The 23079-nt window shown below is 39.5% G+C and overlaps 2 protein-coding genes across 4 annotated transcripts in view; one reads left to right on the top strand and one right to left on the bottom strand.

The window, feature by feature from the left end:
- c10h2orf69 (chromosome 10 C2orf69 homolog) overlaps positions 1-5600 on the top strand; it is a 37496-nt gene extending 31896 nt beyond the window's left edge. For all 3 annotated transcript variants that reach the window (XM_042494870.1, XM_042494868.1, XM_042494869.1), the window contains exon 4: positions 963-5600. In XM_042494870.1, the coding sequence (XP_042350804.1) occupies positions 963-1440 (478 nt within the window). In that variant the 3' untranslated portion in view covers positions 1441-5600. The remainder of the gene's footprint in view (positions 1-962) is intronic.
- A 3132-nt stretch (positions 5601-8732) lies between these two features.
- Positions 8733-22749, bottom strand: stk17b (serine/threonine kinase 17b (apoptosis-inducing)). The gene is made up of 7 exons (XM_042494960.1): positions 22185-22749; positions 18436-18648; positions 16055-16193; positions 14673-14799; positions 12670-12718; positions 11629-11808; positions 8733-9887 (listed from the first exon to the last, which is right to left on the bottom strand). The coding sequence occupies exons 1-7, from the start codon at positions 22304-22306 to the stop codon at positions 9662-9664; spliced, it is 1056 nt and encodes a 351-aa protein (XP_042350894.1). The 5' UTR covers positions 22307-22749; the 3' UTR covers positions 8733-9661.
- Between the last annotated feature and the right edge of the window lie 330 nt (positions 22750-23079).

The following is a 23079-nucleotide window of genomic DNA, read 5'->3' as shown; positions in this document are numbered from 1 at the left end:
GCTGGATGAGAGGAGCAGCTGCTGCAGATGGAGTGAAGGTGAACTTTCAAATCTAGGTCACTGCACCTCACGTTCTGCTGCTTTGCCTGCGCTGAGAGTGGCACAATCAATCACCAAACTGTATATTTATTGCAACAATATTCCTCATGAATGGTCCAGCTTCAAAAATATAAAATTAGTATGTTGGGTTAAATGGTTATTTGTGGCCAAATATACATGGATGAGTTAGAAACTCTGTCACTTAAAGTGTTTTATACCACTGCCTTTCAGACACAAAAACTCATAGAAATGGTGATTGCCTCAGGTTTTACTAAAGCTGACATTTATACATTCACCCAGTTGCTACCTGTGAAATTATCATTAACAGTAGTAGCAGTCTGACTTCTTGGGACATCTGTTGTGAAGACCGTTGCCTGAGTCTCACACAGCAAACACATCAGCTGCACTTAAGTAATATGTAATAAGTGACAGTGGTGAAAATTGTTACCACCACTGACTGAGACACGAGAGGACATCTGCTGAAATGACTACAGAGCAGAATCATCACCTCTGACAGGCTCTACACACTGTTCACATGATGAACATCACCAACCGAGTGTTTACATTGTTATTGATTGTCAGTGCAGGGTGTCTGCACATCTTTAAAAAGTCTTAAATGTCTTAAATTTGCTTTTATAAATATTAGGCCTTAAAAGTCACTTCACAGTCAGAAATTCTAATTTGTGAGGGAAGTCCTAATTTCTGATGTTAATAGTTTTCTTTATACTTGTACTCTTTATACTTATACTGTTGGCAAAATGTAGATTTACCAAATTTAGTGCTTCTTGTCTTTAGACTTACTTGCAATGCCTGAATAAGAAAAAGATGATTTGTCCAAAAACCAGTCCTAAATTTTTTTTACAAAACTTTCTTGAAAGGTCTTGAAAAGCATTAAATGTGTCTGGTACCTTTTCTGATGACAGGGCGCTGCTGAGCCACGGCATGGAGCGAGCCAACCTTCCACATCCTGTCCAGCCACAGGGGGGCGCTGACAGCATCCCTTCAGGATTCTCGCTGACGCTGGTGGGCTTCAGCAAAGGCTGCGTGGTGTTGAATCAGATGGTGTACGAGCTGGCCGGGGCCCGCGCAGATCCTCGGCTGTCGCACTTTGTGAAGCACATCTCGGACATGTACTGGCTGGACGGCGGGCACCCTGGCGGCAGCGAAACCTGGGTGACGAACAAGCGGGCGCTTAAGGAACTGGCTTCCAGCGGAGTGTCGATCCACGCCCACGTGACCCCTTACGAGGTATGTGACCCGATGCGGGCTTGGGTAGGCCGCGAGCATGGACTCTTCATTAAGATCCTGGAGGAGTTTGGGGCCTGTCCAAGTAAGAGGCTGCACTTTGAGGACGAGACCCCGTCCATTGAGAACCACTTCAGGGTCATCCAGGAGTTTTGAGGCTGGTGTAGGCTGGTTGTGAGCTCTTGCGTACAGATTGTCTTCTCTGCTGGTCTTACCTCATTTCTCTCTGATTTAAGGGCTCAGAGTTTAGAGCGTGTGACAGATGCTGGTGTTTCTACGGCTAAATGCACTAAATCCGAGTCTGATTGATTTGAGATTCTTTCTCCTGCTTCCTGAGGTAGAGTTGGGCCGGTCTACAAACTTTTAAACTACTTTGACGTTAAGCCAAATGCTGGAATGGACGGGTTTACCAAATTTTACCAGGCGTTGCACTTGAGTGGAACATAATGAAACGATGTCCAAACAGCCACTGAGCCTCTGACTATCGCATAATGTCGGAGATCCCCGTCCGCAATGAATCCATTAAATACGCACCTGTTACATCACGTAAGCACAGCAGGTATCTGGGACTGAGCAGTAACCACTTTAAAGATGGTCGAGTATTCGCTACCTTCCTACGTTTGCATATTTTAAACAGAAAACACCTATACATATGAAAGGCCAAACGGCGACAAAACTTTAACATTTCATGCAAGAACTGTTGCCATGTCAATGTCCCCTTAGGTTTCTTAAGAAACTAATGCTGCCATGTGTTCTTTCGTCACCCCAAAAAACACATGAACTTTCTAGTAAGCGAACGGTGTGCGCTGCTCTGCCCCTCCCACCTCTACTACTTAGTCTGTTTATTAACAAACAGAATTTTATGTAAATCACATGGTCAAATTGCTTATTACTAGTGCTGTTTTTTGTCATGATGACAAATCATTGAATTAATTTACCGGTTCAGACGATATGCGAAGAATCAAATCAAACGATGGAGCAGCAAAAGCCAAAACTGACCCAGCTCTACCCAGAAATATGCAGGTATAAAATGGTCTTCCTTCTTTATTCTTCAGGCTTAATGTTAACGTTAAATTGTGGCTTGAGCTTTAAGTTGCTGTAGAAACGTCGTTATAGAGACGGGGATGATTCATAGTGTTTCAGTTGGATTTTGCTTACGAGGGATTTTTTTTCTAATTCAAGGGGTTTAAGATTTCGTGTAACGTGATTTATATTAAATTCTGCTGTTATTTTAAATGAATGTATGTTTGGCTGAAGCAGAGCGGCTCATTATCTACCTGCGCTTGTGTTGAGCGATTTTAAGACCCGTGAATGTCTGAACGTGTGAACTTTACAGAGTCAGGTTCACGCCTCATCAGTTGGTCTCTCAGTGATAAGTGATTGTATTCAAATGTTTGGCCAAAGAATGCAGCCACGTATTTGGTCTGTTGTCATTCCTTCAGATGAATCCCAATAGCGGACTGTCCACAGATAACATGTCACATAGCTGCACCTTTTAGTAGCTGTTCTGGAGCTTTCAGTAAAATCACATGATCTTTTTTAGCAAATGGTGTCTGAAAGTGACGACCGTGTGGACGCAAAGTAAGATCTTGTGAATGGCTTTGGCACTTAATCACTTCTTTGAAATATTAACTGAGCATGTTAACTTGGTGTCCAATTGGATCTGTTCCATACATGTTTTAGTTTTGTTTCAAAGTTAAACAAGAATATCTTCTAATTAGTTAATAATAAAGTACTTTAAATCAACAATTAGTTTAACTAAACCAATATTTACCATGTTGTAATGAGATTTTTTTTGTTAAAATAATAATTTTGTCTTCAGGTGGCAGAAATGTGTTGTATATTCTGAACTTTGTTTGTTGTAAACATACTTGTTAGTTTTGTGGGAATGTCGCAGCATGTTTTAATTTCTGCGCGGCGTATTCCAGTCTGTATGATCTCTGTGAGCTTACATAGCATCTTTGCACTACGCTTGTGGCTGTAACTGGTTTTGTTGAATGTAACTTCGGATCATTCCATTATGTTTACTACTTGCTGAATGCTAAGCTGTTTAAAAATACAGTAAAGATTTAAGTCTTTTACGGTGTTTACAAAGTGCACAGCCAAGACAATGCCCACTATTTTGAATTTTCTGCTTGCTTATTGATTTAAACTGTCACCACTCTGTTCAGGTCACTAGTTAACAGTTTGTTTCAGATGTCTTATTGATGAAGGTTGGCATCCATAAGTGCTGTTTCGTTGGCACCTGGACTAGTTTCAGTTTCTTGAAGACATTTGCTTCTCATTCAAGAAGCTTCACTTCTAACCAACTGGAAGGGAGTGCAGGCTTTGTGTGTGCGACAGAATCGTTAAGGTCACAAATTGGATTTGTGTGGGTCGTTGGGGGTAGATGAGGAGTGAACTCAGGACCGCATCATAGGTGGGTGATACCTAATGTCGTAGGCCGCCTGCTCTGTCATTCCAGTTTGACATAGATAGCTTCTTCTTTTGAACCATCTGTCTTTTCTGGCTAAAAGCATACATCGTGGACAGAGTCTTTACCTGAGGAGGTGCCATTTGCTCACTGAGGGGTTGTTCAATTTCCCCAGTGAACAAGTCTGTGCAGTCCTGGCTGGCATAAAGCACATTACCCTGCTTCTGTTCCTTCTTCTCCCCCTCTGTTTTTGATGGCACAGTCTCAGCTCCATGGTGTAGAGTTCTGATAACCCTCAGTGTGCTCCAGTGGGTGGTGAGAGTCCAACAGCAAGTACTGGTCTGGAGAGACCAGGCACAACACAGGAGAGCCAACTCCTCAGGTCAAGACTCTGCTGTCCACTTACATCTGCAGGACAAGGGACATTCCTTCGACGACAATGATGTACACTTCCGAACCAGAGAAGACATGGTTTGAAAGAAGAAGCCATCTATGTCAAACTGGAACGACCATCTTTGAGCAGAGGAGGTGGCCTACGATGCTACTTATCTGCCACTTACAATGCGGTCCTGAGTTCTCTCCCCAGAAGCATCAACACCCATTCACACCTGCACCCGTCTAGCCCCAACAAACCACACAAATCGCATTTGGGACAACGACTCACCTCACAAGTGACCTTAACGACTCTGTGGCACGCACAAGCACACGCGCACGCACGCACGCACGCACGCACGCACGCACGCACGCACGCACGCACGCACAGAGTTTAAAGCCTGCGTTCCCTTCTGGTTGGTTAAAACTGAGGAAGCTTCTTGGATGAGAGGCAAATGTCTGAAAGTAGTCCGGTTGCCAGCAGGTGGCAGCAGTGCGGAAAAAGCAGAAAGCAGGAAATGGACTGTTCCACACTGGATCCACTAAAGACAACAACAAAGACATGACATCAGATATTTTCTACAACCTTTAATGAGCTTTCCCAGTTTGCTTTGTGATGCCTACATATTAGCCTGCAGTCAATCAGAATACAATAAAGATTTTTTTTAGTCATTTCAGATGCAATCAGAATGCTCATACATTAAAAAAATATAAAATGCAAAATAAACATACATCTCTTGAACATTTATTTGCTTGTGCTTGTGGCTGATTTGACTGGAACCTACAGTATCCTTCAGTCAACAGGAATGTTGGGTGACATCAGTCGCCTGATGTAACTGGTGCTCTACTTCTCTATAACGACCGCGGCCTGACTGCGAGCTGAGCACCTCCCGCTCAGACACACGCACACACACACACGGAGGCCACGAGTGACTTAGCTGCTGAAAATAACAGTACAATAGCTGTATAAAATAACAAAATCAACACCACCAGCATAAGTCATGTTGACACACGGACAATGCCGGCAAACACACGAGCCACTTTGTCAAGCATTTCGTCATCCTGCAAAGTGAGATCCCTGACATCACTGCACTGCAAAACAATCCGTCTTCTCTCCACATTACGCTGATCAGCAGGTCTTAAAGGGGTGGTTCAGATTTTTTGCAGTGGCGTTGTGTGGGGTTCTTATCCAGAGTCAGCGTGTTATATCAATGTCAGTCGGCATACCTCAGGTTTGAAGAAGCAGGCTGGAGTCTGACATGGAAGCTAAGCAACGTACAGCTGTGAATGGGGATCAGCAACAAAACGGATTTTAACCACCTTAAAAAAAGTTCCACCTAAAACACCTATATCAGTTTAAGTGTATGTTATACTGAGAATATTTTCACTGGTTTACCTTACAGTCAGACAGCCAGTTTCAAAGGGGAAGTCATTATCAGCTCCAATTCCCCACCTGCTCTCGTCAAAGCCAGACTCCACTGAGAAACAATACAAAACACAAACAGTAATTTTAACTCACTGAACACAGGAGCTGCTGGTCTACTGCTGCTTCAACCAGAGAGTTTGTGTTGTTGTGTCACTTTGGCATTTAAAACGGCTAGTTCTGATTCACCAAAGTCACACAATAACACAAACAAAAGAAATATTTGATGCAATGGTAGACCAGCATCTCCTGTGTTCAGCAACGATAAACCACTGTTTTTCTCAACGGAGTCTGGGCTGGAAGAAAGAGATATAACAACTTCATTTTAAGGTGTAAATCACTGTCTGACTTAAGTGTAAAGTGATGAAGATATGCTTTAGGTTTTATATAGTTTGTGCTCATCAACAGCAAAGATCGCAACAAAAAGACAGCACCTGTGTCTCATGTAAGCCAGACACCCTCCCATTACAAGTGTCCCTTTAAACTAATAGCTGACATTAATATATCCCATTAAATCAAAAACAATACCAGACACCAAAAAAGTTGGGGATTTTAGGTCTATTAAACAGCCAATACAGAAAAAAACAACTACAACAGAAATATAAAGCAATACATAGACTGCTATTTACCTTTTTTAGGCAGGCCTTTTTTTAGGTGGGCAAAATTCATTTTGTTGCTTCAGTGTTGGACTCCAGCCTGCTTCTCCAAACTGGGACCGTGCTGATTGATTGATTGATCTACTGAATGTAACAGACTGACTATGGATAAGTACCCCATACAAACCCACTTCAAAAAGTCTGAACTATCCCTTTAACATCTATTTTACAGACACAACAGGAAAGAGAACACTTGTTTTCTGTGAGCTTGAGAAACTTGCATCAATTCGCCTCATTTCAACCACAGTCAAGATTATTTCAAGACACCTGTCTGGAGAGGTATTAGAAAAAAGCAGAGTAGACTGAAAATACTTGAGATGAAGTCAGATTCAAGCTTATTTCCTCATACAGTAGCAAAAGAAAGCACCTCAGACAGATAATCTCTTCTATTCTTACAAGTGGAATCTGTCAACTCTGTGAGATAAACTACTTGTTGAGATGAAAACCTTTAACAGTGTGGTGTTCCAGTTTTTAAGGGTGACAGCATACGGATGAGAGCATGTCCGTGGCCGGAGACACCCATCTCCCTCACACACAAAGGCCATTGTACCAGCTGGTGACAACAACAAACAAAAACACAATGTGCTCTTATTCGCTTCAGCACCTCCCAACAAAAAGAGGAATGTAGTTGGAGATTAAGAGCAAACAGAGTTGCCAGCGCTGCAATTTTAGGATTTTTTTCCATTCAAAATGAACCAAAGAATCCCAAGCACCTCATATTTCACATTATACAGTGATTCTGTCACCTTCTTGGGACAAACATCCATCGCTCCAACTTTCTCATCACATAAAAAGCCTTTCACGCCAACATATCTAAACATTCAACAACACAACTTTAAGGAATAGCATGGCAAAATCCACTGACTCCCAAAAACTACTCCTATTACGCTTCTTCCACACTTTTCCAGGAATGAATCACCATCCTCCGGACTTAAACCATCTGACTCATCACTCGTTTTACTTCCCAGTTCCACCTCAAAACTGTTGCCTCGCTTTCATCTTTCCAAACATTTCCACTCATTACTCATTCCACTGGAGCCACACCAGCTTGTTTAACCCTTTGAAAGCTCAGAAATTTGGCTGGATTTCTTTCAAAAACACCAGAAGAAGGCAATGAGCAATGAAAGAACAAATGACCAAAAAATCTACCAGCAATTAGTAAAAAGTACAAAGAAATTACCTGAAATTAAAAAAAAAAAAAAAAAAAAAGAAATAAAAGAAAATGACGTGGAAATCATGGTTTAAAAATTATGATAACTCTTTAACCTAATTTTGAGTATGTCATTTTGATAGTCATGAAAATAGTTTTTCCATAGAAAAAAAATAAATACATTTTCTAAATCTTCTAATTTCTTCCAATTTGTGGAACATCTCTTGCCAAGTTGCTCATTCCTTTTTTTTTTTTTTTCCTGTTTTTGAAAGAAATCGTACCATTTGCTCAGGGTTCAAAGGTTTAAATAAATGTGAAAGGCATCTGAAAGCAGCAAAAGAAAAGTGATGTTGCTCCAGGTTTCAAAGAGTTAAATAATCATCCTCTCCTGCCATAATCAGCGCCTCCTTATAAGACACGTGAGCACATTATTTACATAAAAATATAAGTCCAGCACATAAATAATAATAATAATAATTATAATCATAGGCCTATGAGAATAACATTACGAGTACAAAACGCAGTGAGCAGAGAGTGAGCAGCATGCCCTGAGATGACAACAACAGGAATATCTGACTGGAGGCAGCCTGAGCCGACAGGACTGGAGTAGCTTTCTAATGAGAGGACACTGAATGGCTTTGGTGAGAATAACAGTGAACCTCTCAGGGGGCACGCAAACACACAGATGCTCAGAAACAGCTTTTGCTTATCAGTTCCAAATGTGTGCTTATGAAGCAAGTGCTAAAGTTTCTCTTGTTCAGGCTAACAAAGAGGAACTCGGTGTGCGGCTCGCTGAGGAAATCATTTGAGTAAGTGCGGGTGTGGCATGTGAACGACTGCATGAGTCATTGGGGTTTTTTTCAGCCGGTACAGTTTCGTGTTTCTATCGGACTAAAGGAGGATATACAGGAATAATTACCGTGGTGTGTTGTTCATGTTAAGCCTCAAAGACATTGGAATGAATGTGGAGGCCAATCAGTTCTTTGGCAGGTGACGTTGCTAAGGTTGGAGTTCTCTCTAAAACCCTGAGCTACGTTGAAGCCCTCATGCTGTTGCAGACGTTAAGAAAGTGACAGTTTGACAATGCAGACATAGAAGGAATGTATTATACTCATGTGTGACTGTGCCCTTCTGCTGGTTGTTTTTAAGGTCGAAGTGTAGCTTGGGATACAGCAGCATGTTTTATGATCTTACAGCGAGGCTAGGGCGGTATCACAGTATTTCGGTATTCCAGGGTATTTAGAAATCCCAAAGGTTTTTCAGTACCCTTATAAATATGGGCGCTCCTCTTTCTATTAAACTTACTGTATGTAGTGCACAGCATGCACCACCAGAGCTAATTCTCTATTGGTGGAATATCAGCATGTTTTTTTCTTTTTTACATCTAACTTGGTGAATTAAGGATTTATTTTGACCCAACAGGAGCTAGTGATTGTTGGAACAGTGGACTTACTTACCAGATTACTAGCAAGAGTAACCAGGACTGTTTGAATGTGTTTTATGATGAGTTCATGAGGCAATTAAGACTAATCAGTCATCTGTGACCGAGAGGAAGTTGAATTCAAAAGCTGTGCGGTTGAATTTCTCTGTTAATTAGGAAAAGAAGGGTGAGAATATTACTTTTCTTAACATTTTTTGGGTATCTATTGTGTATGCAGCGCATTAGCCATCTGATGGAGGCATAGACTTATACCGTCATATACCGTATACCCCAGTGAAGTGTCAGGAAGGTATGAAAAATTAGATACCGCCCAAGCCTACTTACAATGAAATTCTGACTAACTGACATGAACACAGAGTCCTACATCTGAGACAAAACGTTTCCCCAAAAGCTGCCTATCAGCTGTCCTGAATACTCTTAAACATGCAAATAATTAGCACACTTCCTCATTGCAGACGTGCTTATCTCCATATCACACATTTCTGCTGAAGCACAACACTCAACGCTTAACCTTAAGCAGAGCGCTCTGAACTTCTTTAAGGTTTCGTGAGAAAATAGATTTAAACTGCACCAGAGAATTGCATAGATTTCCCTAGAGATACTCCACACTAGCCGTCATCAGTACAGAAAGAGTGGGCTTATGAAGCCCTTTGGAATTACCAGAGACTTTAACAAGGTATTAAATACTTCAGGTTAAACACACACTGCATTAACTGAGACATACTGTACAATTTTCACACTTTTTAACAGCGATGGATCTCAAAAAATGTAGCTGGTTATCTTTGGTCTGAGTAGGCCATCTTGGAATTCTGCAGATTAGTGGAATAGAAACATAATCTAAGTACTTCTGAGTGGTGGGCAGCAGATTTTCTAGAGGCTTAAAATATTTTTAAAAAGCTCCCTTCAATTCCTACCCCAATATTCAAAAGTCACCGTCTGCTGGCGTTTCCTCATCGAAGCGGAACTTCTTCGCGTGAGAGTGAGGCGACTCCAGGAAGTTCTCCTTGTCCTCAGGGTCCTCGGGTGGGGCCGCCCACTTGGTGCCGCAGCTCCTTTCACGGACGGTGCGCGGGGTCGTGGGTTCGGGGCTCAGACAGAGCTGCCACAGCCAGGGGTGGCTCATGCACTCTGCAGCGCTGGGCCGGTCCCTGCGGTCAGCAAAAAACACTTACAGTCAAACACTAGATTCAAGCAGCCTGTGAACAACTGCTGCAGCTAAACACTATTTTCACTGTTGATTAATATGATGGTTATTTTTCAGTCGCAATTTCTGAGAGCCCAAGGTAACCTAAAGTATTCCTATATAAATATAATCTATAATCAAAGTAAGTAGGCAAAAACACGACATGCAGAATAACGGCCAAAATTGTGACTTGAAGTGTTGTACTTGCTACATCAGCATCGTTTAAATGAACAAAAACATATTTTTGTTTAGGATGCACTGAGTTATCATCCGAATATTGCTACCTGCAAATATTCTTCTTGCTGACTGCTATCAGCCTTTCAACACATGTTCACTGATGTTTTTCGGTTGTGTCACATCAATTTTGCACAGGATGACAAACAGAGCTCAAGACTAACTGCGTCCAGAGGACAATAGAAAACCTGTTCAACAGAAATTTTCCCCTGACACCTTTGGGATGAAAGGACACAGCAAACTCACTACTGACCGGTCAGGGGATATACCCTGTTTCTTCCCTTATGGTGCTGCATTGTGAACAAAGAATCTGTGTTGAAATCTGCAGCTAGTTAATGTTAGCTGTTAGCAACCTCTGAACAGAATTAACAGCTGACGGTAGTTGCACTGAGTTATATTAGGATGCATTTAAGGTCATAGTAAAAATGAGACATTCTAAGCATCCATGACTGTAACGTTATGTGTTCAAATGTAGTCTTGTAAATTGTAGTTTTTGGCAAAAACATGAATAAATACAACTGTCTGAAGGAGGAATTTGTTGATAATATCTAATATATATCTAATATAAATTAGATATTAGCGAGGGAATTATGATATACTTTATATAGTAACAAGGCTTCAAAGCATTTTTAAAGACATTTTGTCGTAGTAGACGTAGTATAATTGCTTTATAAATACTGTGAAAGTAGCAAAATGCTCAATCCAGGGAGAAATGTGCACAGCGCGACTATATTATATGAGGATAAACTCAAGCTAATGTGAAGACCTGCAAACACGGACTGGTCAGAGCATTCTGGGCACAGTCAGGATGAGGGCTCTAAGTGACAGGAGATAAAATGGAACATTTTTGGCACAGTGAATGCAGTTATATTCAGACAGACACTATGCGGAAAAATAATGTTTTTTGGACATTAAAGCACATGAACATGCTCTAGTAGAAACCCAAAATATAAAAATAAACCTGAAAATGAGTATTATATGGGACCTTTACAGATTGTGTTATAAATGTTACTTATTTATAAATTTTATAAGTGTATGATTGAATGTCTGCTCACTCAAAGGAAGATTAATAAAAGACTAAATGACTTTAAAGCAGTCAAGTTATTCTTTTTATAATGAAAATTAATTGCCTTCCTTGCACAAAAGGGGGAATTCAGGAACAACAAAAGAAAAATAAACATCAAAACATCTGTATCGGACCTGAATTTCACATGTGCTGCATCACTAATTATCACGTGCTTATTATTTGCTGTCCACTGTGCAGACCTGCAGACTGATCTGTGGGAATTCTTCACAAGGGAGCTCAGCTGGCTGAAAATAAAATATGACGTGACGGTTGGGCTGCCTGGTGGAAAACCATCTCATCCTTTTGTTTACATCCCCGTGCTAACTTTCCAGTCTGATTTCACCCAAAGCAAATCACTGTGTTTCAGAGAATTTTTAGGTGAGTTCACACTCCGTCTTGTACTCACTCTGGAGTTTTGACCAGCAGCTTACGGATGAAGTCCACAGCCAGCTCCGACACCCTGGAGAAGGCCTCCCTGCTGTAGTCCACGTTGACCTGGGACACGTTCAGATACGTCTCCTGTTTGTCGTCCCCGGCAAACGGAGACTCGCCCGTCACAAGCATGTACGCTATAACCCCAACGCTCCTGAGGAACACACACACACACACACACACATGTGACACAGTCAAAACAAGAGGAGCGCCTGTGGGCTGAATACCAGAGGACACACAGGGCGGCTCATTTGCTAAATGATTCTATAAAAAGGTCCTATATTCATAATGTGGGTCGCCACAAACGTGAGAACAAAGGTGACCATTAAAATAATTACACAAACTGTAAACAGCTATTCGCTTTTTTGTGGTTTTACTCTGTAATGGATCACCTTCATTTACACATTATTTGGTTTAGAGTTCAAATGAAAGAAACAACAAAAAACAATGTATGACATCTGCACACAAGTCATTATCGTGTGCTCTGGCAATGCCAATTGCTTTTAAATTACTGCACATAAATGAAAATCTTTATCTTTTAACATTATGATGATAGCGAGTAAGAAGGCACGTAGGAGAAAATATGTAACAGCAGATGAACCCAGGGTTGAGGACTGCATCGACGTTATTCATGATATTTATGTGATGGGGAAACTTCTATTTGTTTCAAGACTTGAGCAGGATAAGTTTAAAAGCTGTTGGGCATCTTGGACTAAATATATATCCACATTTAGATGTGACTTCACTTGATCGAAGAGGATACATATTTATAACATCACTTCCTTCAAGTTTACATAGAGCTACTCCAGTTTTAACTGTTCATAGTTTATTTGTGATTCTATTGTGTCTTTTCTATAGAAACACATGCATGCAGCCAGACCTTCTTTCAAATTATTATAGTTATAGATTTGACTAATTTCTTAATGTTGTTTGTTTTTTGTTTTTATGCCAATAAAAAATAAAAATAAATAAATAAAACATTGTTTCACATCACCACAAAGAAGAATGGACTCACCACAGGTCAGTTGCTGTTGTGATTGGCTCATAATTCAGGATCTCAGGAGCTGAATGAAGAAATTAAAGAAAAAGTCAGCTGATATTCAATGTTGCAACATTGTCTCTTTGTAATTTCCTGTATCAAGTCATACCTCATGTTGTTTCATTTCACCACTTCTGACATTAAAGTTATGTTTTTACTGTTGTGTCTTCGTTAATAGTCATAAATGTGCAAAATGACCACATTACACCCACAGAAGAGCTGCCAGAGTCAAATTCACATGGGAAGGCTAAACATGAAGATCAACTCTTGAAAAATCACTGTTTGAGTCTATTTGGACTCAGATTGAGGTGCTGGAGCTGAATCTTCATCAACAGAGGAAAAAAAGCAAATCCGCACACTCAAGTCTGTGCAAAAATCACATTTACTGTCCAAGTTTTCAGTCAGAGACCTTCAAGGCATAGCAGGTAACACAGCAGTATGAGGAGCTGTGAGAACACTTGATTAGCCTCTATGCAGAACGCTTGTGTCAGTCACTGAGTCTTGAACAGCAAGACATCAAGGGCAGTGTAGTCCTTGGAAAAGTGACTACAAAATGAACACAGTGTCACTCAACACCAAGCACAACATATTTACAAAATTTAAAAGTACAAGGTAAAAGGTAAATATATAAGTATTTTTTTAAAACATAGTTTAATTTTTTTTTAAATGACATTAAAATTTGTCCTTGATCCTGCTATATCTTTGGAGTTGAAGAATGAGTTGATTAAATCACCAGCTTCTATGAAAACTCAATTGAACTATTAATAGATTTATAATTATATTATTAGTAGAATAATAATTATAATTGTAAAAGTAGTTAAATTCTAAATTATTATTATTAAAATATTATTAATTATTAAAATTAATTTCAAATATAATTTTACAATGGAATAAATAACAATAGAAATAGGTGCTATATAGATATCAGGCTGCAGCCGTCATATAACATAAAACATATAAGATCTATTAAAATTTATTAATAAGAAAACACTCATGTTGGAAACCTCATTCAGACCCAGTGGTTGCAGTGTTCCGAAAGATTGGATCCAAAAAAGCTCTCTCTGGCATAACTTCCTGTCTGCACCCCCCCTCTGTGGAGTGTAATCTGCTCTATGCCCTGGATCCTAAGGGTTATGTGTTTTGCCTTGAAGGTCTCTGACCGAAAGCTTGCAAAGTAGACACGATTTTTATTAAATCTAACTAAACCCAAGCAATCAACACTCTTTGTTTATTTGTTTGCAATTTCTTTTGTTTGTCTTTTTTTATTACTTGTTTTAAGCATATTTATGTTCCTAACTTTTGTTGCTTTCTTACTTTTATTCAATATTTATTTCAATGTCGTATTTGATTTGGTTGTATGTATGCACTAAAAGGTGAATAAAGGGTTAAACATGATTACATGATTTTTCATTGATTTGAGTGTGCGGATGGGCTTTTAAGGCTAAACATGAAAAAAAAAAACCAGAAAAAAAAGAATTTGAAATCTCAAGGTTAGTCACTTTGACCTATGACCACCAAAATCTAATCAGTTTATTGTCCAAGGGGATGTTTGTGCCAAATTTGAAGCAATTCCTTTACTGCATACTTTAGGTATCGCATTCATTAGAATGGGACCAACATACGTAGGGACAACCTGAAAACATAATGCCTCCTGCCACGGCTGTCACCGGTGCGAAGGCATAACAAGACAGGCCGAGGTTTCTTAATGTCTGTGTGACAGCAAGGTTGTATTTAATGTTAATACCTCTCTCCATAAGTACAGTGAAATTATGCTATTGAGAAAAGCCTAAAGCCATAAACTACAAATACTTATTTTCTCAGAGACCTACAAAGGTATCTCTATTAGCATTACATAAGATAGGTTTCACTTTGGACAACTTCTCCTGACTCTCATTACCTTTCGTGTGGTTTGCTGGTGCTGGCTGCTCCTGTCTGAGATTTCTGAGTAATCAAAGCATGTTTCATAAACATCACCTTACCCACATATTCAGGTGTGCCAAGAATCTCTCTGAGCTCTCCAACCGCACCCAGTCTACGTGCCAAGCCAAAGTCGACGATTTTAATGTCTCCTGGAGGAGACAGGCTGGTCAGGAGAATGTTCTGTGGCTGAGGAAGAAACAAAGAGGAAACACGGGCTGAACATCATGTAGAGAACACTGGAAAGTACTGGAAATATTACTGACACTTTAAACTCAGAACTTATTGCTTAACTCAACATAACTCAAGTTCTCTTTGAACACCTACTCAAACATTTTGCCCTCTGAAGAAGAAGTGTTTACCTTTCTGCAACATGATTATTGTTTGAGTGCTGAAAATATATTGACCGTGGGACATTGTGTAAACACTGCCATTATTCAATTATTGTATCATTCTCCACAAGAGAACATACAGTGTGTTCTCCTTTTGTTTACACCAAAACACACCAACATATTTAGGTTTTTTGAGGCCAATCAGTATCTATTGTATGTTGAAATAACCTGTCATGTAAAATTCCAGCCCTGGAGAATTTTACATTGGCATTGTAGTGGGGTTGAGTGCTACGTCTTTAAAAAAATATTGCTACATTTTCAGGCTACATTGCAATACACAAAATAAATCTCAATATTTCAAAATCTCCTCTAAACTACTGTGTGTGCACCACTTAAATACATAGTTATTCATGAACTACATTTATGATAAAGTTAAATAATGTACAGTTATAATGTATTGTTATTATTAAATTAATCAAAACGAAAGGTGCTTTTATTTTGAAGCACCCAGTGTTGATGTTTTTGCTCCTTTGTCAGAAAATGCGACAGAATAGTCGCAGTCTGGAGTCCTGCAGATACAAAAACAGGCCTTGCCTGCTCACATTATCGCCCAGGATTAAGTGATCTGGATGGGTGGAGGAGTGTGTGTGACAAATCATGTTTGAGAGTCTTTCTTTTTGTGTGAGAGCCAAAACGCTGAAGCGAGTCTCATGCTGGTGGCTTCAAAGAATGATGTTAAAATTTATACTCGATGTTCATGATTTAGTCGTTTTAAACACCCCGTGTGGAACACGCCATGATACAATGAGTATAATCAATATATTAACCCTGATTAAAGGAGTATAAAAATATCTCATTTGCCACTTTGCGTTCTCACTTCGCCCTGGGCAAATAACTGTTACCACCTATAATCCTATTTGTGGACTTAACTGTGTCATTAAAAAAGGAAACTGGGGTTTTGAGCCCACAACCACTCTTAACAAAAAAGTACACAGCCAAGCACTTAGGGGGGAAGTTTGTTGTGAAGCAAGTGAACATGCAAAAACAGATTCCCTCAACTCCAGCTACATCCATGCATGTGATTTTCTATGTGTGCATGTGTGTGTTCAGACCTTCAGGTCTAAGTGCACCAGGTTGCTCTGGTGGAGGTGGTGGATCCCCTCCAGTGTCTGCCTCATCAGACGGGTGATCTGGGCCTCTGGAAGCAGCTCTTCAGACACACAGTGGTCAAATATCTCTCCACCGGCGGCACTGGCCAAAGAGAAAAAACACTGTAAATACACACACACTTTTATGAAATGCTTATCTCCCAAAATGTCCAAGGACAGTAAATTCTACACAATTCTGCAACTTCAAGGACAGTTCACCCCCTAATCAAAAATAAATATTTTACGTCTTGCTTGTAGTGCCATTTATCAGCCCAAATAATTTTGGTGTGAGTAGCTGAGTGTTGGAAATATTAGCAGTAGAAATGTCTGCCTTCTCTCCAATACAATAAAACTAAAGGGCACTCAGCTTGTGTGCTCAAAGTGACAAAAAAATACATTCAAAGAACTCAACATTAAAGTCTCTTTTCTGAAATCATGACCCAATTACTCAAGATAATCCACAGACCTTGTTGTGAACAGTTCTATGTAGGAACTATTTTCTAGTTTCTACCAAACTATACCCGCCATCTGGATCACCGCAGAAGGAAGTCTAGCGGCGTCCTCCTCTGGTAGCTGAGCTGTTATATTAGCCAGCTCAGTGGTGCTAGGTGTGCTAGCAGTAGATGCATCCTCTTCAAGCAACCCTGACAGTACATGAGACAAATAATCTGTGATAAAAATCATAGTTCTCCAGCTCCTCCTCATCCTCTCAATGGAATTTGAAAAAATCCACCACGCCTGAATTAAAACACCATATCAGAGTGGTGTCCTGTGTACAAAGGCAATGTCCTTGCAGTAGTGGCTTGGATTTGCTTCCAGATTGTAGCCCTTTCTTGCATGTCGCCCCCCTTTCACGCTCACATTCGATACTGACCAATAAGGGCAAAAATGCCCAAAAAAAGTGGAAAAAAACAAACAGACAAAAAAACAAAAACACCCTATTAAAGTCGAGGCGTCTCTAATACACAGCAAACATAATTAACAACATAAACTTCTTTGAAAGTGATAGCATTTAGTCATTGTCTTTCCTCTTAACTTGTCTTTGCCATGCACGCTGGTGTGCACAAAAATGACACTGCATTAGAGACTCTGATCTCTCAATGAGTGGTTGTTTTCGTTCTTGGATTCTTGCAAATGTCATTGGAAGCAGGAGGAAGAGGCGGCAGAAGAACCACATTTTTTTTTTCACAGATTATCTGTCTCATGTACTACTGTAAGGATATAGTGACATTTTCAGCAAATATGACCATTTCTTTTTCTGAAAGTTACCTACTGCAGCTTTAATGCAGTTCTATATGTTCCACTTATAAAAGCAGAATAGACATAGAATTTATATACAAGGATAGCAGGGTGGCCTGATGGTTTTACAAAAAGTCCACAAAAGCTGGCGCATTCAGACAACAAAAAGGCGAAGTGCTGGACAAGAGAAGAAAAACAAAGTCTGCACACAAGAATATGCTCCCATGAGCATTTAAAAAATTACCATACAAGTAACATTTCCAGCTAGACGCTCTTCATCTGATGAATCTGATCTAGCGTGCGAGCTTTGTTTTTTCTCCTGGCCTGATGGTTTTACCGGCTAACCCACAGCCAGAGGGCCACTGGTTTGATCTTACATGTCCTGGCAAAGTCTTATTGAGCAAGAAAATAAACCTTCCTCTTTACTCTCTAAAAGCACTGAAAGTAGAATTGACAGCTAAAGTTGACAGAGCCCTAAAATGGTACACAGAGTACAAAGTTCACCTAATTTCATTACATTTCTGGTTACTCAAGTTTCTAAGTTAGTATCTTTTAAGGCTCTTTTTGAGCTGTCCAGATTGTCTTAGATCAACAAGTTAGTTGTTGAAGTCTTTGCTCTCAGGCAGGGATTAAAGTGCCTCAGACAACAAGCATTAAAAAGTGGTAAAAAAAACAGCAATTTACTTTATGGAAACCCCTGTGTTTTTCTAATTTACAATCTGAGTCACACTAGTTTCTATTTTGATGGCACAAAGAACACGATGATGCTCTGGGAATTTTTATTTATTTACGTCATCTACATTTGGAGTTTCAGCTCAGACTGCATGGTGATTTGGCTACCATACCTTTGAGTGTTATAACAAATCCTGAGAAACCTGTTAGGAAGACTGAGCATTACATAAAATAGCAGTGACCGTAGCAGCTCCTTCAGATTGGACAAACAGGACTTTGCCCTTAAAAGGCATTTACAGGATCATACTGCTGTTTGTGCATGTTTTTGTTTGTGGTAGAAACATTTAACCAGGGCCACGTTAAAATAATGATTATATATTATGTAACATTAAAAAAGTGAAAAGAACATGTTACTGGCTCTGTTGTGAACTCACTATTCCAGCAGTAAGACAATGTCGTGATCTGTCTCATAGGCAGCGTGCAGGTTGACCACTCGGGCGTTGTTACGGGCCGTCTCCAGCACGGCCATCTCGTGAATGACTTCAGCCCTGCAGTCTCGACCTCGCCTCCTCTTCCGGAGGAACTTGGCAGCGAACACTTTCCCTGTGGCCTTCTCCACACAGCGCTTGACCACAGCAAACTTCCCCCTAGAAAAGGAGAAAGTGGATGTATGGTAAAGGAGCAGCCTTCAGTCAGACAGTATTCAGCAGCATCATTAACTAACAATATTAATAATATTTAAATGAAACTATTGCACATTTTGTTAATTTCTTCTTCCGATATGTAAATTTCCATCTTTGATTTGTAACATTCTACATAAAATTGAGTGATATGAAATTTAGTAAAGAGTTCCACATCAATGTCAAAAAAAAATGTAAAGACATTTAAATCATTGGTCGACTTGTCTGGCTGATATTCCTCACATTGTATAAAAATATGACACATGGTATTCCTTAATTTGCAGTTGAAAAACGAGAATGTGTCACAATATATGTTATCAGAATACTCAGTATATTGCAAAACATTTAAAATTGCAATTGCATTATATTGTGAGTTACATTTTGTGACAATTGTATTGTGGGTACTCGTGATGTGATGATTTCCCCCCCAGTATATTTTTATATGCACAATCTATATGCTGAAGAGGGATGTCTCGCTAAAAACATCTGTGTGGCAATAATAAAAATTATAGTCTAAGTGCTGTCCTGATCTTTACTTAATTCATATCCACTTTAAGGATAAAGTACCCAGTCAAAAAAAAAAAACAAAATTATGAGCCCATTATGTATCATTTTCTTTTCACCCCCAATATATTTCCAGCCCTCATGACATTGCCATTTGTAAATGATTGCAGCATTGGGACAATGGCTCTATACAATGACTGGCATTAGATAACGTGTGTGTTATCTAATATCAGTACATTCCCAAACAGCTTGGTGTTAATGCTTCTGTCATGTCTGGATCAATGAGGTCATTGTTGGGTTGTTACTCAAGACTGGGAAGATACAAGGATATCTACAAGATTTAAGTGTCAACAATCATCTTGGCTGATGAAGCTGAAAACCAACAATTCAGCCCTACAAAATGATCAAAAACACACAGTGCCAATGTGGTGTTTGTGTCACATAATATTCTGTGGTTTTTCCATGGCTTATCACCTGAGCTATACCTGAACAAAAAGGCCAGTAAAAATAACTCAAATTCTCCTGAGAACTACCTTCCCATCAGAAACAACAACCAAAAAAATAAAAAACCCATTGCATTCGGCTGATGTATTATGCAACTATTGGAAACACTTCTCTCAAGGCCTTGTAATGACTGCGACAAAACAAAAACTATTTAAATCTAAAAATAACTGCATAACAAGAAACCCAGAGCATTGACTGTGAAGGTTACAGACCCAGAAGGCCTTCTCTTAAAGAACAGAACAATAGCGCTTAACAGCTCCTCTGCAGCACCACCCAACACTGTTACAAGACACATTTTCATGTGGTTGCAGCATTTAATATACATTCATTTTTCAAAGCTGATAGCACAACATTATGCCCTATGTTCTGTTAAATATTCATGTCTGTCTGTAGAATCTGGCAGCCATTCATAAACTAAGTTAATTAAATGTTGGCTCACAGGGGTAAGGTAAAGTAAAGTGATGGGCAAGTACTCAAGTACCAATGCCCATCCCCACTATCTATACTCTATAAAAATAACTGTATTCTCCAAGCACTAACGGTGTCATGTCAGGGTATTTTCTCTTGACAACACTGTTCAACTTGTTTTATAGACTGAATAACACCCCTTGTGAAAAGTGAACTTGACGCATGCCAAACTAACCAGTTGGTTGCGAACTTTATCTGATATTTAATGCTGGCAGGTTATGTTTGTCTGGCCTCTTTTTTGTTGTGATTACAAGGGTTGAGATTTGCATCTGAGAATCAATCATAAAGTAGCTGTCTGGGCTGTAAAACCAAAACAAGCTAAAACAAGTTGCAAAGTGGGTTTAATTTCTGTTACTATCTTTTTAACTCTACAACAGAGCCTTCTCATATTACACCGTCACTTCAATCAATGTTAATATAAAAAACACTGATTAATGCATGTTCAACCAATTCAATAAAAAATATTGACACATTAACTGACAGTACAAACAACTGAAAGTTGCAGCCTGACAATGCAATAGGTAAACAATGTGCAACAGAAAGTTTCAGCTGTGTAAGGTCGCTGTATATTCATTTAACACTATGTTGTACCTAAGTTGAGAAAAACCAAACATTCCTTTAAAGGTCAAAAGTGGAAGTAGATTTGCCCTCATGCTTTTGAAAATATTGCACCTCAGAACTTCCTGTTTTGCCAAACACAAATTAGAGAACAGAAGTGGCCTGCACCATTTCTTCTTTCTAAAGTCTGCTTTCCACATGTGCTTGTTTCCTTCCTCCTGTTTTGAAATCCGTATTATACAGTGCATGCTGCATGACACATGACTTCAAACACACCTCAGATATCTTATGGTATGATCATCAACCATCAGCTGTTGCTATGGCACACACACAGTGGCAAACACATGACAAAGGTCTACTGTAGCACGATGGAGTCAGGTCCCCTGGCACTGCTTGGCTCGTGTTTTTACAGTGGTTACAGCTTACAGTCCAGAGTCCACACACACATAAAATTAGTGCATTGAATAACATGATCTGTGCTATTCATGCATACAAATAAAGACATTATAGACCATGTAAACCTGAATGTATATTATTATAACTTGTTTAATAAGGGGGATGTTAGTCTCTGCAAAAGAAAGATATTCTTCAGTTTTCCTTTTAGTGTTTCTGCTGCTAATATACAATATGTGGCACTTATTTTGTTTTCAGTCTCATGTTTAACATTGTCTAAATCTGTAGTGACAACTAAGTGTAGTTAGCCTGTTTAGTCTAAATACTCAGTCAATTACACAGAAACTCACTGTCAATTGTAACTATGTGAAAATACACTGTATGTTACTGGCTGGTGTTTTTATGTAACAAAGTAATAATTATTTGTTTCAGTACCTGAACCAAAAACTGGGGGAGAAAACAATGAGAAACTTAACAACACATGGCCCAAAAAGTAGCAAGAAATAAGTTTGTTTTTTTTTTTTAAAAAAAGACTTGAAAATAAGCAACAAAACAACTTGGAGCAACTTGGTAAGTTTTCCTGATACAAACAAAAACAGAAAAACATGTATGCATAGTTTTTTAATCAATAAAGTAATAGTAATAATAAACAGCTCCGTTGGCTCACCTCTGATTTGCTGTATTGATCAAAGCTGTAATGTTAAAATGACAGTTTACTATAATAAAGCCTAAGCTATAGCAAATGACATGAAATAAGTAATATTGATATTTCATAAAAAGAGGGGGGAATGAGGGGAAATATAAAAAAAAACATGTAAGAATATGAAAATTTTAAAAATATGTATATAAAGTAAATACAAGATATAAATAATTTCGAATGAAATTATGTGAGTACGTCGAGTAATAATAAGTGCTGAAATCATTAAAACACACCAAAACACACTTTGGTTAGTAATAAAACCAAAGTATCAAAGATAGAAAACTAAGGGTTTGAGTCGGGTTTACAAAGGGGGACACATATTCACGAGATAACAGTGTTCGACACAGCACCGGGACAACAGTTGTGTTTCACTCACCTCCCGAGCTCTCCGGTGATTTCATACACACTCTCCATGGGCTCCGTGCAGATCGAGGTCTGGATGTCGCTGAGCAGCCCGGCAGCCAGTCCGCTACGACTGTCCAGCCGCCTCCGAGACATCTTCCTCTCCGGTCGATAACGCTCTCAGTCCTGCTGCAAGCTAACCGGGGGGGCTGGATAGCGTCCCGAAACGCTCAGTCAATGAAAGACGAACGACAAAACTAACCTAAATGTCTATCTAACGTTTACAGTGCCAGCTCGCGTTAGTTACATGTTAAAGTGAGCTCAGCTGTCACCATACTACCGTTCAGTTTGACTACTTTACCGACTCCGGTTAGCTCAACTGTCGCTAACTAAGTTAGCTCGATGGTCAATGTCGCGCGTTCAAAAGTGAGTTCTAAAGATTTTCCTCCGCTAAACTGAAGAAAAACGGTTAGTCTCTAACTTCTAACTCTACAGCAGCGGCTCCGGTGGTTAAACTATCCAAACTGCCGCTGCGGGCGACTATTGCTAAGTTCATCTGGAGACTTTTCGGTCATTTTCACATCCCTCTGTTTGACACTCTCCCGACACGTCACAGCCTCGCGCATGCGCACTGGGCTTATGTTTGAAAGAAGCGAGGTGCAGTTTTTTGAAACGTGAATGCCGTTTTAGCAGCCGTGTAACCGGTTACGTTCATCATTAACTCTCCGGCTATATGTGACAGCGGGTGCAGTCAGCTAAACTACAGCAGTCTACTTTCGCCAATTAAAGAAAACGAGACACAAAGTTCTGGAAAGACCAATAAAACAAGAAATAATTTAAAAACACCAGAGTACATCATTATAAATAATAAGATTCAAGTGCCTGAGACATCATTAACGTTCTGTGGCAGAAATATGACAAATTAAATC

Source organism: Plectropomus leopardus, chromosome 10 (assembly GCF_008729295.1).
Source record: "Plectropomus leopardus isolate mb chromosome 10, YSFRI_Pleo_2.0, whole genome shotgun sequence".
Classification (NCBI taxonomy): Eukaryota; Metazoa; Chordata; class Actinopteri; order Perciformes; family Serranidae; genus Plectropomus; species Plectropomus leopardus.
Note: the sequence above shows the minus strand (reverse complement) of the source record. Positions and strands in the feature narration are given on the sequence as shown.